Raw genomic sequence first — 17,326 nt, 5'->3', positions numbered from 1 at the left:
TCGATGCCATAACACATGGCCTCAGCGTGTTTGACAAATGATGTGGTATACTTATTTGGACATATGAAATTTGGATTATCTTGTGCCAGATAAATTAAATTTTGTTTTTACAGAATGTACTAGATTGTTGAATTTGACCACTCTTGAAGTTTTTGCTATCTCACTGACATGTTAATTTTAGTTTTGCAGCCTGGTCATAACCTCCTTCGCCTGTATCAGCATCTCTTTGTCCTCATATTGAGTTCCAGCTGACCTTTGACCCTTTGGTTATAAAATATCATCACTTCATTATTTTATTTACTTAGACAACTTAGTGAGCAATATCTCTCCTACTGAAAACTGATGCTGTCCTTCATAATCACCTGTAGTGAAGTAAGAAAAACATGGTACTGTTTTATTATGTGGAGGACGTAAAAAGTCAATTTCTCAGAGACTTATAAATAACCCCTAACCCCACCAAACTTGTAATTTCCCTGTAAAATCCACATTAAGTTCTTCCAAAATAACTTCCAGATTTATCTTTGATCCTAAAACATTCAGAACGTTTCCCTAAACCCAGCTGCTCTAAAGGAGAACATCAAGCCACATGTGTATGTCTTCAATAACTTTATCTAAAGAAGCTGTAGCACACAATGTTTGCTTTCAGGGATCTCACGAGGCTTGAGCTTCACAAATGCACCACCCCTTCCAGCCTTCAGGTTGTGTTGTTTCTTCAACATCCAGCTCTCTGGCTGAATTGTAGAGGTCTTGTTTGACTTTATATTTGCCTGGTATCCACCTGGAAGTGGTACAAAAGCACAGTTGTGCAGGAAGCTTCTGCAATTTCCTCCCTCTTGCGTCACAAACGCATTACTGTGCCTCTCACCCAAACCACAACCACATGGGACGCAGTGCAGCACTGGAATTTTCCCACTGACAAAAACACATTAACTGTGTAGGGCCATGAGCTGACTGTGCCAAATGGTTGCTGTGATCACTTCAATGAATTAGGCCCTTTTTGTTTATTACTGTCACTTTATTACCTATATTTAATTCGGATTATCTCCAGAGGTATTTATGTTTTTTATATTTTTGTTGGTTTTCCTTGTTATCATCTATTTGGAAATTTGGAAATTTGGAGTCAGAATCTGATAATGATTCTGTACACTGATTTGTTGCAAAATCCATGATTTGGACTTTTTAAATATGTAGATAAGGTCCATAATAGATCATCCATCCAAAAAAATTATCTTTTAATTCTGTGCATTTACCCATTACCCCGCAGCTTTCTCACTGACTCACAGCTGGGTCATCTTTGGTTTCAGGTATCTACAGTGCATACTGCATCATGTGACTTCCCAGCAAAGCTGAAACTTCAGAGAAATACAGCACCCATTTTCCCAGGATACAGATTTACATTTTGATCAAACCTCAAGTAACTTCAGTTCAGTTCAGGTTTATTAGTCTCAAATCACAACAGCTGTCACCTGAAGGCGCTTTATGCTGCAAGGTTAAGACCCTACTGTAATTTGAAGAAGACGATCCCTTGTGAGTAAACGCTTTGTGCTGGCGGGACAGGGAAAGAAGTGGAAGGGGAGAGAAAAAAGAAAGGGGAGAGCGTACGAAGACATAACAAAATACAACCCAGGGAAGAGACAAAATGTAAGGATATGTTGCATCAGTATGGTAAAAGGACTGGTTCTTATATAGCGCTTCTACTCTGAGCACTCTTGTTTCATTCACCCATTTACACAAGCACTTCTTTCTATGCAAGTGCTTTCTATATAACATTCACACACATATTCATACACATTTATACTCCGATGGATGCATTGGAGAGCAACTTGGCGTTAATATCTTACCCAAGGATATTTGGCATGGAGACAGATGGGGATCAAACCACCAACCTTGCGATTAGTAGTTGAGCTGTGCTACTTCCTGAACTACAGCCAGTATAGAAACAGATGGGGTGTAAAAAGGGTGAGTAGAAAATAAGTGTTCAGTGTGTCAAAAGGTATAACAGGAAGTTCCGCAGCAATCTGACAGTGAAGGTTATTGCATAGGGTTCAGAGGGCTTTGCAGTTGTCTTGTAGGTTTCAAAGTAGATTTTCTGTTCAGGTATAAATTGAGGAAAAGGGAAAGTTTACAGTCACCTGAGCCAGTCTGAACTATAAACTTTATCAAAAAGAAGAGCTTTGAGTCTAAACTAGAGAGAGCATCTGTCTCCTGAATCCAAACTGGGAGCAGGAGAGGGACCTGACAGCGAAAGGCTCTGCCTCCCATTCTACTTTAAGAAATTCTATGAACCACAAGTAAGCCGTCAGTTTGAAAGTTAAGTGCTCTGTCAGAGTGATGGTATTATAGGGCCTGATTATTCAAGACTTTATATTTGAGGAGAAGGAGTTCAATTCTAGATGTAGAGGCTGAGCCTACGCTTGAAGCCACTGAGGTGTTTGTTAACGGGGGTGACGCAATGTCACTGGTATGCATGAATTAATTAAACAGTCCAATAACTCCAATAGTACTTATCTTGTTTGGTCTTTATTCCAATTTTTAACATAACAGCGCAGCGGTCACAAACTGTTTGCCTTCTTGCGATTAATAACACACCTGATGCTGATTATGTGCGTCTACCATAAATACCCCATACGAAAACAGAAAAAGGTGACCTCTGGCAGCAACATAAGGTATTAACCCAAAAATGGCTCCTACATTTAACAGGGAACCAGTGAAGAGAAGCCATTTTAAGAAATATAGGACCTCTCTTACTCATCTCTGTTAAAATTCTCACTGCAGCACTTTGGATTAACTGAACTTTTTTTTTCAGATAGCTGTTGTTTGGTTCCACCTACAGAGAAATTAATCTTGCAAGTTTCCCTAAAACCTATAGCAGCCTTTTCATCACTTTCAACCAGAAACAATATGAAATGAGTGGAAAACAGACCGCCCTCTGGCAGTTTTAATTCACTGCATTATTAAATAAAAGAAGATAGAAAACAGATCAATTTACCACTTGGACGGTGATCAATGCAGCAACACAATCGCATAAAAACAACCCTGGGCCATTTTTAATGATCATTTTGTCAACGCAAATTAAACAGATGTGAATGAAGACAAATTGCATTGCATAAAAGAACCTTTTTTCTTTCTCGAACTTCACTTTGAGCACTTGAGCACTAGCCAAACTGTGCAATATCTGCAAATAGTATGTACAGTAGGATTTTTATGATGCAGAAATCGACAGTTTTTTTAAAGTAAAGACAGCTATTGAGTGCTTTCATGTGACTTACAACAGTCATAATGGTATCATATGTTATCACTTGTTTTCAGATAAGTCTAGTAAATAGTATTAATTTTCCATTAAGGTATATCTACATTGAAAGGCAGTCAACTTCTTGAAAAGTACTTTGAAACTGTCCTTAACTTCTATTTTACACTAAAATAAAGAAGCATGTGATAGATACACGCATTCATTAAACATTTACGTTACACTTGGCCAGCAAAAACTCCAGTTTATCTGTGACACATCACCCCATGTCTCTGAAGTATTAAAGCTGACATTTTTGGAGTACTAGCATTTCCAATGGCATGTCAGAGTGCAAACAGTAGAAAGCATATTAATGAATCGTTGTCCCTGGCCAGTTTGAGTATCATATTCTATTTTTAGCAGATTTTAAAGCACGTTTTTTCATTTAGGCAATGCACCAAATTAAACACTGACAAATGCACTTTAGTGGTTTGCAGTGCTTCAGCAAACAGATTTTGAAAGCATTGTAATCATATATTTGGTATTTACAGCAAGGTTCTAATCCACTGACAACAATTATAGTGCAAAAAGAGATAAAGCATATGACCGAAGACTGAAATCGTCGCACCTTGCACTCACCAGGTTAGTTTTATATATATTGAAGGAATCCATTTCCTTTATTTTATTTTTGAGGTTTATTTTTATTTTTAGGTTCATTTGGTAATTCTTTCTGGTTTCATTTAGATCTGTCTCTAAATGCAATTTTCAATCTTTTGATTATAATATTTAACATTAAAGGGCACCAAATATCCAATAGGCAATAATATGAAGGATAAAGATGGTATCCTCTTTTACCTCACTCTATGGAATGACTTTCACGCTTGGCTGCTGTCCAATTTTATCTCCAGGAGTTGCTAGGCGACAGGATCATCCTCATTGCAAGGGTATTCTGGAAAATGATGGAACCAATAAATGAATTTATTGGTTATTATCTGCCTTCAACATTGCTATCACATGGGTCAGCGACATCAAAACATGCTATGTAAATGGACAATTTTAGTATAGCAACGTTAGTGCACAGTAAGTCTGTTTAATCAGAAAGTTGTCTGTGCAGCCACCTTGATTAGATTAGATAGAACTTTATTAATCCCTCGGGTGGGTTCCTCTGGGTTGTGATGTTGTGTTGTCTGAATTAACACATTGTTTAAGTCACATTAAGACCAACTGAAGAGTATTAGCTTAGTTTATATCAGCTGCTAAAATGTTATAACTTGGTGACAAGTACTCCGAGATACCACCAGAGTCATAACCAGAGATGGGCAGTAACGCGTTACTTGTTACTTGTAACGCGTTACTGTAATCCGATTACTTTTTTCAAGTAACGCGTAAAGTAAGGGATTACTATTGCAAAAACGGTAATTAGATTACCGTTACTTTCCCGTAGGAACGCTGCGTTACTGCGTTACTAAAACCGTGATTTTTTTTGCGAGAATGTCTCATGACAGTGACATAAGCAAGTGCAACATTCCTGGCAACAGATCAACAATGGATAATATATGGAGTGTGGGAGAGAGTATGAGCGCGCAGCGTTTGAAGCTTGGAAGTACTGACCTTATTTTGAGTTTGATTCCATAAAAAGTGACAAAAACATTAGCATCCGTTGTGCGTGGGAAGAAAACTTTTTACAGCGAAAAAAACCCCTAAACTTCCAAGCAAGCACCGAGTGCATTACGACGTAATGGGACATTCACAGAGAAACTCGCGGATTCTTCCACTGACCGCTGCGGCACACCTGCACCAGGGCAAACCTCCGCCTACGCCACTCCTGCTTTACAGGTGAAAATAGAGCAACAGGACCGCTAGTCTGTGACTTTATTTATTTTCTGCTGTGTTTTACTTGCATCTATTTGAAAGAGTGAGTGTAAACACACACAAAAAAATATTTTAGTGCTGGAATGTGCAGAAAATAAGTTTAAATGTTAAACTAATTTATTCAAGTCAGAGAATGTTGCATATAATTAAAATTTTGCTTGATGCATAAAGTTAAAAGATTAAAACTAACAAAACAAGTTTTAAAAAGGATCTTTTCCATTTGATTACATTTTGTATGATGGATTATGCAGAAAAAGTAGAATTGGGCTGAAAGATCTATCGCTTTATCACCTATTCAGGTTGTAAATCGTGATTTTAAAAAGTAACTAAGTAACTAAGTAACTAAGTAATTAATTAATTACGTTTGAAAATAAGTAATCAGTAAAGTAACGGGATTACTTTTTTGGGGAAGAAATCAGTAATTAGTTACTGATTACTTTTTTCAAGTAACGACCAACACTGGTCATAACGCTTCCTTGTTTCTTTATTCAGTCAAGTCCTTCCCTAAAAGATCTTTAATGTCCTTAATCTCATCAGAAACCTAATTTGTCTTTCATTGGTTTGCTTACTAACATTTTTTATTGTGTATTTAGTGCTGACTGCAAATGCAATTTGGTCAAATTTTACTTCATTTATCAGATTATTTAATTTTATAGAGAAAGTAGTTATTGATGAGAAGAGGAGAATTTCTGCAGTCCGGTGTTAAACAGGCAGCCTAACTAAACTCAAACACAAATGTGCCATGTATGTGACTTGAACAACTACAGACCACTTCAAAGACATTTAATTGGCCATACAAACTTCCCACTGAAACCTGCTGACCTGAATTCAATGATTCAGAAGTGGTATAATGACAGCACTGAGGCAGCACTACACCAGAGAACAAATAACAAAACACTATTAAGCCACTGCAGTTAAGCTGCCCATGAAATCTAGATAAATCCAACCAAAAGAAAATAATAAAAAAAATGAATGCTCTGGTAGGAGAAAAACATGACTATTGTTTGAATCTTTTGAAAAGGTTTTTCTCAGATACTTAATTGATAAGGTATGGCAGCATGTTTGCTCCTTCTGACACATCAAGTAGCTTTGATTATCTCCTCTGATAGAGGGCTTAGTGGGATGCATTTAATATTGGAACAGTTTAAAAGATACTCCTACACCGCTGCAGTCTATAACTGCAATGTGAGGAGTGAATGGTAGCAGATATTATTTGAAGTCTGGATGTCATTTATTAGTCAGTCAGCACAAAAGCAAATATCTAAATACCACCATTTTATCATAAGCAGACAGGAAAATACTTGTTTCAAAAGCCAACCATTTTTTAAATACAGCACACTCTTAAAAAATGCACATTGCCTGAATAAATACTAGTATTATTTATTGTTCTTTTGTTCTGCAGATCCATGCACCAGAGACTTAGAGGATTATTTCAACTGACAGTACATCTGCACCCGTGAAACAGCCACTGAGCTGTAAGCTGATCATGCTGAGAAAGAAACTTAATAACCTGTCCACCTCACTTAAACAGCAATGAGTTTTGATTTTAGATAAATCCTTTGTGAAATTTTAATTACAGCATCAAAGCTGTAATCTGCCCTTCAGTGGGACAGAGCTGGAATGAAGTCCAGTGAATAGCCACTGTCGAGATGTTGACAGAGAGTTCACCAACACCATGCATGCCATTATGATTTTTCCACATCAGCAGCTTTAAAGAACACAGAATATAGAAAGTGTCACAAAAAATGTATGAATATTTTTGTAATACCCTTTATCACCACATGAGGTGGCAATCTGTTTAAAAAAATACACAATTTACAATTTATTTTAAGGATCTTGTTTCCAGTTTTAAAATCAAAGCCGCATCAAATCACTAATAAACCATTAAATATAAAGGCTAAAGGTGTTTTCTTTACCTCAATGTATGGAATGACTTTCATGCTCAACTGCTGTTCAATTTTATCTCCATGAGTTGCTAGGCAACAGGAGCATCCTTGTTGCCTTGTACCCATAAATGGATTCTGTAGATCTGTAACTTATTATTCCACATTGTTGTGATATGGGTCAACGAAAGAGAAGACTGCTATGCAAATGGGCCATCAGGCCATTTAGCCGTGACATCTGAGTGTTTGCTTTGTCCTGCCTGGAGAAGCACATATGCTGCCTTGCCCCTGTATAAATTAGTGAGTGGGTACGCAAGCAAAGGTCTTACATTATAATGCCATTTTTTCAGTTGATCTTATTAGAAAATAAAACATCAAATAAAATTTTAAGAGAATTCTTAAGATTCTAATTTCTAAACAATAAATAAATAAAAAATACACTAATTTACAATGGCAAAATGAATTCATTTTACAATTTACTTATTTACTCTTCATTTAATTTATTATATACTTCTGAGTAATTGAAATTCTGTTAAAATGGATCACTGTTTTGCCCTGCAATACACTAGCAATCTGTCCAGAGAGTAAATTGTCTTTTGCCCAGTAAAAACTGGATATGGTTCATGACATGTCACATGTCATCATGACATGTTCGGGACTTACAATCGCCTAGAGTGCATGAGAAAATCTAATATTTGACACTTCAAGTCAAAACAAAACCACATCTATCTAGATCAGGCTCCAAGCAGGGTCAGTTGTGCCATACATAAATAATTTTCATTAAAAACTGAAAATTGTCATTTTCATAATATACAAAATCTATATATCAGTGCTCATTATTAAAATGTTATCTGCATCATTAACACGAAGGCAGCTGCAGATAAGAAATAAAAATGGCACAAACCTAAACACTGATAATACTAGATAAAGTCACTTCTGTCTTAGTAGGTGCAACTACTGGATTGGCTACAGACATTTTTTTCGTGCACTGAATGCTGAAGGTTGCATCTCATCCCATCTAAGAGGACTTAGATGGTACATCAGACTAAGAAGTGTTGGGAACCACTAATCTCCTGTAACTACATCTCTTTAAACAGGAGACCTTCTATGTAGCGACCATGATGAGAAGCAATGTGAGTTAATGACTCTTCTAAATCACATTAACAGCAAAGACAAACTGCTGCTGCAGAGCATTAGCTAAATCTTCATCACATGCCAGATCCAGTCGCCTCATTCTCAGTGAATGGTACTCTAAGTCAACACCTGCAAAATATCTTTGCCTTTTAATTAAAACATTTCTCTCACTCATCTTTCATATTTAAACAAAGAATATGTAGTCACTGGCCAGATGTTGCTGTTTCACATCTGATCGCTATATTCCATAACCCACCCCACCAAAAAAAAACAGCCAACTAAGGCGAATTATATGATCATGAAAGATACATATCTCATAAATGGTGGAACTAACTAGATTATATGGGCCCTCTCTGCAGAGCAGCTAATGGAAGCTGCAGTGTAGTGGAAATAAGACCTGTTAGCTTACTGTGTTTGCCTGAAATGCTAGCCCGCCAGGCTTTTTCACCACTGTTCTCACTGAGATAAATCCCTGTTGCACTTAGTAGTCATCCATTTTTAATGCCACAGCCTCAGCTGGAGATACATAAAGACAGAGGAGGAGAAGACAGAGGAGGGAAAGCAGGGACGGGGGGAGGGAGGAACTGCCAAGAAGTGGCTGACACCAGACGAATGCTTCAGGCTAATATATGTTTGTATGCTTAGCATCAGCAGCAATTAAGAGTGTCTAAGGTTGTTTGCCTGGTGAGACAGACAAAAGACAGTAGGGCGATTCATGAAGTCATCATGATTTTAGTACATTTCCATCATTTATAGAACATCTGTAACAAACCAAGCTGCTGGAGTAAATCAGAAGCACTCACAGCTGCACAACTGTGTACAGCCATGATTTCTTTTCCAACAAACAAGAAGCAAGGCAGCAAGGCTTCCTGCCTGTTTTTGAGCCACATAATATGTCTGCAGCAGCCATTCCACAGATGGCAAGCAGAGAAGGCTGGGAGGGCCAGCTATTCAATCCACTTCAGCACAAACATGATCTGTTTGAATGGTGAGGCATAAGCCAAGACATTCTTGTGTGGGAAGACCTCCCTAAACAACTGTGAGCAACCCATGGCAGTGTGTTTGCCTTTCAGAAACAAATCTTTAAGATATGAGAGCAACAGATCGGTCTGAATTCATCCAAAAAGCAAAGGTTAAGTGTGGTAAAATGCAAAGTAGTAAATGTAACCTAAGCAGGGCATATGTGATCCACACACAGGCTCTGTGTTAACTCATGAGTGAGACAGTCAGCTAGCTGGCCAATTAGGCCAAGCAAAGCCATTTCTTTGTTTCTAGTCGACCCCCTCCACCCCCCACCCCCCGCTTGGTTTAATGTAGTTTAGGAATCACTAAATCAGTAATCTGAAACTTAAACAAAAACCTTTGTGTTTAGAAAAGGGTAAACCAATTAGAGAACACAACCACATAGGTCCAAATATTTCATACGTTTTTATTTCTCTAGTGTATTTATATGTTGTTATTCTGCACAGCAGCATACAGGAAATTGTGGTAAAATATAAATAACAAAGTTCAACAGTGTTTCTTTTTCTCTTATTCATTTAATCCAAAAAACCTCTGTTAAAAGTGGCAAATTTTGTCAGCTTTTTTTCAATATCCGCTCTCTTGCACACTCTCAAGAATGCAACATTGAACAACTAAATTTTAAAAAGTATGGGTATATCACTATTTACAGACAGTCTCACCTTTTGGTGAGCAATGCTATAGCTTTTTGGAAACTTACTTCCATTATGTTAAATGCAACAAAATGAAAATACAATTATGTTATACAAAGATCAAAAATACCTATCAAAACCCTTATTATAAATGGCAGCACTATATCAATAAACTGCTGTTGACATTTTTACGTGTAAGTACAAAATCCTGTTGAGGTAGTGCCCTCTGAAGTCACTTGTAATGTTAAAATACTGAATAAACATCACTTTATACACAATACAGCAAATCTTTCTCTTTTTTTTCTTCAATTCAATTGTATTCCTTTGGTAAACAAAACTGTCAGAAATGTGCAGTCCTGCAAGTGACACTTTCAATCATACATTCACAACATTTTTGCATCTTTTTTGGGATTCTTCAGAAATGTAATAATGGGATAACATGTTGTTTGCGAACATTCATTTGCCATTTTCTTCACCCCGACACAGAATGAAAGGTAAATGGGACTTACTTAGTTTCATAATGCAAAGCAGACATGCTTATGAGACTCTGTGGTGAATACATTGTGAGGGCAAACCAAACCATAAACACCATAAAGAACGAGAGAACTGACAGAGAAAAGAAATCCAGTGTGTCACCCTTATTTGGGAATGTAAACATAAAACATATTGAATAATATTTCTCATTAAATGTAAAATCGGGTAACTGTCTCATCACACATGATTAGAACAGAGGTTTGGCTTTACAACGACTGATCAGAACGTTCCCCAGAGAATATGAGCCCTAAACAGAGGCCACATTGTCTTTTTTTTTCTTCTTTTTCTTCCTGCCTTGCAGATTGAATGTCAACTTTTATAGCAAGTTGGAAAATATGTTGTGGAGTTTTTAGGCAGGCAGATGGGATCAAAGAGTTCCTCCTCCAGTCAGACTCACACAAGTATTCACTAATGACACATTCTTGAGCTTCTTTAATGGCAAACATAACTTTGGTTTCTAAGACGTGAAAGAAAATCGAGGCAAGCTTAGCTCACCATACAAAAATACTTGGTAGAAAAAGGCTATGACATTCATCCCCTTTGCCAATGTCAGTGTGTTCCCTACATGACCAAAATACTTTTTATTTATTTTTTTTGTATTTATTCACACTTTGTGATTATTGATACATATGTGTATGTATACCCACACTCAAAATAACTACAGACTATAAAGAAAAATAAATCCGATGTATAAAGCATAAAATTATTCTATGTGGATAAAGGAACTATAAAAATATAAGAGATCTTAAGAGAAACAAAAAAGATAAAATCAATATGTTTATGAAACTGGGATAAAGGCTAGAGCCGAAATCAAAACAGTCATCTGGAAATTGTTCAGTGCAATTTATTTTACTTTATAGTCTTGTTTGTTTAAAATATTTTCATCCTCTTACCACCCACAGCCCTCCCACCCTTTAATGGTCGCTGGGATGGCTGGTCTTTTGACAGTGGACAATATTTTATCGTATGAGCATTGTCCCCGTTGGCACTGCAAAGGGGGCAGGTATAAGCCCTCAGAATCGGGCACACAACCCTGCCGTCCGGAGTCTTCAGGACGTGGGAGCCGTACACCTCCTCGGGCGCTCCGTTATTTCGGCAGAAGACGCAGATTTTCGGCTCCTGTTTGGTTCTGGAAGCGGGTTTGCGCATCTTCTTCTCCATGCCGAACATATCGAACCCAGTGAAGTTCCCACCAAAACCCACCTCCCGCTCCGGCAGCTGGACGCCGAGCTGATTTTGGAAGGGGCTCAGTATCGAGAAACGCTCTTTCAAGTCCAGGATGGAAGCTGGTGGGGGGCTCCCGGACGGGCAGCAACAATCCAGGTGCCCGCTTTCTCCAACGGCACCCGCGATTATGCACGGACACGCCGGGGAATCGTCCAAGCCCAGAGTCGCTTTCAGGGACTCGGTGATGGAGTTGGGATTTTGGGGCATGCTGAGCTTGTTATTCTTCGTAACCAAAGTCGTCAGCCCAAGATAGTCGTTCCAGAAATTAAAAGTATAGTCATATGGGCTGCGCGCATTCAGATAGTTCTGATTGAGAAAATCCATGGCCACTTCTGCTCCTTCGCTTGCCGTAAAAAGGCGAAACAGACAGAGTAATCCGTAGAGTCTTTATAGCCAGAGTTCTCTTCCAGGTATGGCTCATGTGCAGCGATGTGGTCTCCAGTGTTCCTGTTATGTTTGAGCGTCCTGCAAACAGGCTTTCTTGTTATAAGTACCAAGAGGGCGGGGCGCTCTCCCTTGAAAACCAAGTTCCTGATCAGGTCGAAAGCAGGCTCGCTGTTTTCAAAGCTACAGTTAGACAGATTTGTTTTCTTGCAGGCTGGCGCTTTCTCTTCTATCAATCATTATTCTGCAATTAAGGCATACGGCGACTTTCATTAAAAATAGCTTGTTAATACTTAATGATTTGAACAAGTGCGCAAAGAAAATATTTCGTGCAAAAGCCTTACTGTAGGTAATTACATCATTTCAGCGCCAGTACTAATCAATTACGACTCGGAGTTTCGTTCCCCTTCGTACTAAACATTACAATCCCGCGTGTTTTGTTGATCAGTATCGTTAATCAGTTTGTATGAATACCATCAACGCCAACTCGGCTTTTCACACAACTTAACCCATTGTGAGCCAAGAGCATGGGCCCTTTGTTTCTTGCAGAAGCCATCCTCCTACAGTCCATGGGAGAAATAGCCTAGGCTGATGCGTGCTGTTATGTTAAAACTGAATCCCATGTTTCCACATTGTCAGGTTTTACAGTTCCAGGACAAACTCACATGCAGTGGTTGATTTAAAATCATTTGATGAGTGGTTCATAATAATCCTATATTTTGTGTTTTTCGTCACTAAAGTATTTTCTACTTGCTCACAACCCTTTCTATCTGATAACATGGTTTGGCAGAGGGAGAATGTATTGTCAGTTTGTATGTTGTATAAATAGAAAATAAGTTCTGCAGAAAATGTCTAACCTCCAGATCAAAACCCGTTTACTTGCAAGATTTTAAAATGAAAGAAAATGTTTAGTAGATTAAAAAGAATCTTTTGTTGCTCGAAAACAACACATCATTTCACAGTCATGCTGTAAACACAACATGCAGACCAGTTTATCAACAGGGGGCAGCAACATGCAATTGCAGGTCAGTTCATATGAACCAAAAGACCTTTTGCTCCCTACTTCTCTCCCCAGTATGAATGACAGTACCAAACAAATACTATAATGATGGCTACTGGCTGGAAGATGACAGTCACCAATTATATTTCACTAAATCCAGATGCATTCATGTAGTCTGAATCCAGTGAGGCAGCTATGGTTAAGTTCAGAGAGCAACTAAACAATTGCACAACTAAACAATTTGGTCAGTTTGGGGGATTTTTCTACATTTATTTTTTTCATTTAGCCAAATAAAGCACATTACTTAGATGTTGGCTTATGAATGACCTGTGGAACAACTGTGACAATATAAATGGCAAATGTTATTATGAAAATGTTATTTATGTTGTATCATTTTGTATTAATTTACCAAAGTTGTCATTATTATTATTGGTAGTAGTAGTGTTGTTATGTTTAAAGGTAGTTTAATTAAGCCATTTATTCAAGCTTTCAATTGGCCAATGCTGTGTAGAATTCATCTTGGAAATAACAATGAACTTTGAAGAAGGCAATTGTCTGAGTGGTACATAAAATACAGACATTAACATTATAACAGCGGTATTACTTTCCAAGAGAACAGTGGTTCCCAAAAGCATTTCCTTATGCTTTTTTTCTGCTTGTTTTACTTTAACCACAAAAATAATTTTTGTTCTTTTAACCCCAAAAATTCAAATGGCATCGCCTGCAGAGAGGTAAAGACAGAAGTATATGAATGACCAAACCAATGGGTAACCATGAGGTAACTCACTGATGCGTGAACCCCCATTTTGAAGCTTTGACGTTAACATTTCAGCCATTACCACCATCATGGATTTTTGAAGCCTCAAGTGACCAAGTGAGGGTCGAATGCTAAGTTGTGTGTATGAATACTGCATGGGTGCATCATCCATACAGAGATATCTGCCACAGTAGTTGTAACATCTATTGTAACATATGAAAGTAAATAATGCAGAACTCCTTTCACAAATACTGGAGCGCAGTTTTTGGATAGGCTCTTACTACAGTTTACCAAACAGCAGTTCATATTGTTTGTTAGATAATTACATTAAAATGCTCCACAAGGCACACATGGCAACAGAGTAAAAGGTTTGATTCAGTGATTTGAAGTGTACAGGGTGAAGTGTAAAGAACATCTATTGGTCTAGTCTGGACATATCTGTCACTCAAACTAGGCATGCTCCTAATAATGCAAAATTTGAGCCCAAAAAATAACACCAGAAATCAATTCTAGTTCCAGTCTGTGTTGATGTTTTCTATAAAGTTGGGAATATAGAACATGGGATTCTGTGGGGACTGATTCATTTTGTGAGCCAACTTCAATGAGCCATTTGAGAAACATCTGGGTCAGTGTGCACTGGCTTAATTTTTCAGCCCTGGACCTTTGAAGTTAAGTTTGTTTTGTTTTTCTGAGCATTGCTGGTTCTGTGTTTTCATGTTTATTCAAGTCATATTGAGTTTTATCTTGAGGTATATGATCATTTTAGCTGTAATATCAAAAACCTCAGTTATTACAAATCTATAGACCTCTAACAATGCTGCAAGTATGTTTTGCAAAACACAAACACACTTTAAAAGGTGTGACACAGCACCAGTAGTTTCTTATCATACTATTTGTGTGTATTTGGAAAGCTCACCGCATGTGTAAGCTGGTAGTTGGAGTTTTTCTTGCTATTTATGTTGTGAGAGACTTGCTATGACTCTGTAGGAATTCTGCCAAATAGCAGCACATTATGTTTCCTTTCCATCAGTAACATAAATTATCTAGATCTTACTCTTGAGGTAAAATCCAGAGTAAATATGAGGCAGCTGTCCTAAACAGTCCACTCACTGCAGGCCTCTGATCCTGTGATGAAGTGGGCAGCTCAGGAATGTGGAAGCAGCCCTCTTGAAACAACGATAACACGAATGACTGGTGTTCTAATTAAAACTTCCAGGGGGAGGCTACAGGAACTCACTGACTTGGGAGGTTCACATCTATTTTTAAGGGATATAATAAGAATGCACTACCTAAGGAGACAGGCGTGTTAGGAGCAGAAAAAAGGCACAGTTCAATGAGCTGCAGTATTTTAGAGGCCATTTTTTCACTGTTCTATGTGTTCAGCAACTTCAGTTGAAATAGTATCGACTCCTCATTGAATTTTCAGTCCCGAGCTCCCATTCAGCTGGAGCTGGATATGAATTTTATCATGAAGCATTAATAATGTATTTAATTGCCAATTCTTTTTTTACAAGTCGGGGCAGACTGTGTAAGCAGATTCCTGTGTTGCTGCAGTGCAACTGAAATATTCATGGGCGCATTATTCCTTAATTTTGTTGTGACTAAGAGGGATTAATACTCATCCATTAAATAAAGCTAATTCTATGGGTGCCTCAAGGTTGCTTGAGTGTATTGGAGAAGCAAGTGAGATTAGCAGTGGAATGATGCATCACTTCAGCAGGGTGGCTACGGCTGTAAATTGATTTAGGAATCACACTGACTAAGTGATTGTTGTGTAAGAGTTTTTTCACTTGACAGGGAGAAACACATGGATCATCAGGAAAAGCGGGGGCTGTCTGAGGAAGACACTTTGTTTTAATGATCAGATCATATTTCCTGCACAGGCTCATTAGCAATATGAGGCTCAGTCTGTCAGTTTTTTTACTTTTTCATTTATTTTTACTGTGTGTGTGTGTGTGTTCACTTTGAGTATGTAATCCAGCTCAAACAAGCATTTTGCTGAATTTGGGGAATATGATCATGTCTGATTCATAGGACATTAAAGTGCATATCTTCCACCGATGATTAATGCTTCATAATTATAATCCTCAACATTCTGTGCTATAATCCAGCCTTTTATTTTAGCAAACAGAACAAGATTGGTCACATTTGGAGCGCAGTTCATATTTGCCACGATGAATGAATGATTGATGACATTGTGGAATGCCTTAAAAAAATAAAACTCTCGCCATTTTTCCCCTGTTGCATCTGCTCATACAGCCAGTAATAATTTAAATGTGTCACTGGGGCGTATTTTGAATCTGATACGATGTCTAAAACATTGTAAGATAAATCACAGAACACATATTTCTGTGAACTGTGGCTGTCTGTTAATGCGTTGTTGTCTGATGTTTGGTGTTGTTTTGTTTTTGGTTTTGGTTTTTTTGAAGAAAGTTTCTGCAGTGGCCTTGAAAAGTGAATATGGAGGGGGAGGATTACATGAAGCATTCACACGAGGAAAGCTTTCGGCATATTCCTACTCCACTGCTAGGAGCAGCTGCAGCTATAGATAAATCATTGCAATGCCTTGCTCAAAGATACTTAAGACGCAGATATTCCCTCCAGCTCTATTTAAAGTGATAATCCAGGTCTCTGCACAACCAAAAAGTCCCAGTAATACTCTTGTAAAAATGTTCGTCTAGTCTTCATGTTTAGAGAGCAAGATATTGATCACTGAAACAATACATAATAGGTTTGCAGGAATTGCTGAAAAATCCAGTTTGCCATATTGATTGCTGTAATGAAGATAAATGCTGAATCACTCAGTATGAAAATGGCTTGTGCACTTGCAACATGCATTCTTTTTGTTGTTGTTGTACCAAAAACACCCTGTTTGCCTTAGACCCACAGATTACCATGTGTTTTCATTCATAGCCATTAGAGGTTTGTTTGTGATTATGCAAATGAGAAAACATGCAGGAAATTTAATCAGTGCGCAAATTTGATTTCATATGAAAGATTGCTGGAGGGTAGGGGGCTCGATCGTATAATACTGAGCAGCAAAATTATGCTCAATATTTGTTTTCACAGTGGGCCTCCACTTGGACACGCCATACCTTTATAGGCTTAAGGTTTGTCTTGGTTCAGAGGCTTGAAGTTAACAGCCCTGTGTAAGGTTTGATTATCCTTTGTTCTCCCCAGAGATGCTGAATGAAAACTGCAGTTAATGGGAAGCATTTCCATATCGGCAAAGCACAGCAGCTTGTGTTTTTGCATTTTTATTATTGTTGCGTCTCCTGAACCAAATATCTAAGTGCTCGGGTTTCTTTTGTTCCCCTGCTGAACAGCAAGAAAATGGGCTTCTTATAATTGCACATAAACTCAGAGGATGCCATTGTGTTTTTGTGTGTGCCACTGTAGATAACTGGTGATTAAACTAAATGTTACTCCAGAAGCATGAAAGAATTGAAACTAATAAAGCATGTCAGTCAATAAGGGAGGTCGGTCTGTTTATAAAGCTCTGAGATGTAAAACAAACAAATGGCATTCAGCTTTTGAAAGAGGCTGGCTTGATTTAGTAATTTTATGACCTTCAGTTTCAAGGTAATTACATGGATGTTATTAAATGTCATTCAAAACCATCTCTAAAAACTCCCAGAACTACTTGGCAGTTTTACA

At 37.9% G+C, this 17,326-nt stretch overlaps 1 protein-coding gene across 1 annotated transcript; it reads right to left on the bottom strand.

Moving 5' to 3' along the window:
* Nucleotides 1-9,524: 9,524 nt before the first annotated feature.
* On the bottom strand, nucleotides 9,525-12,338 carry nanos1 (nanos homolog 1). The gene has a single exon (XM_082502133.1). The coding sequence runs from the start codon at nucleotides 11,850-11,852 to the stop codon at nucleotides 11,172-11,174; it is 681 nt and encodes a 226-aa protein (XP_082358259.1). The 5' UTR covers nucleotides 11,853-12,338; the 3' UTR covers nucleotides 9,525-11,171.
* Nucleotides 12,339-17,326: the final 4,988 nt, after the last annotated feature.

The sequence above is a fragment of the Aulonocara stuartgranti genome (assembly GCF_965226115.1).
Source record: "Aulonocara stuartgranti genome assembly, chromosome: 2".
Classification (NCBI taxonomy): Eukaryota; Metazoa; Chordata; class Actinopteri; order Cichliformes; family Cichlidae; genus Aulonocara; species Aulonocara stuartgranti.
Note: the sequence above shows the minus strand (reverse complement) of the source record. Positions and strands in the feature narration are given on the sequence as shown.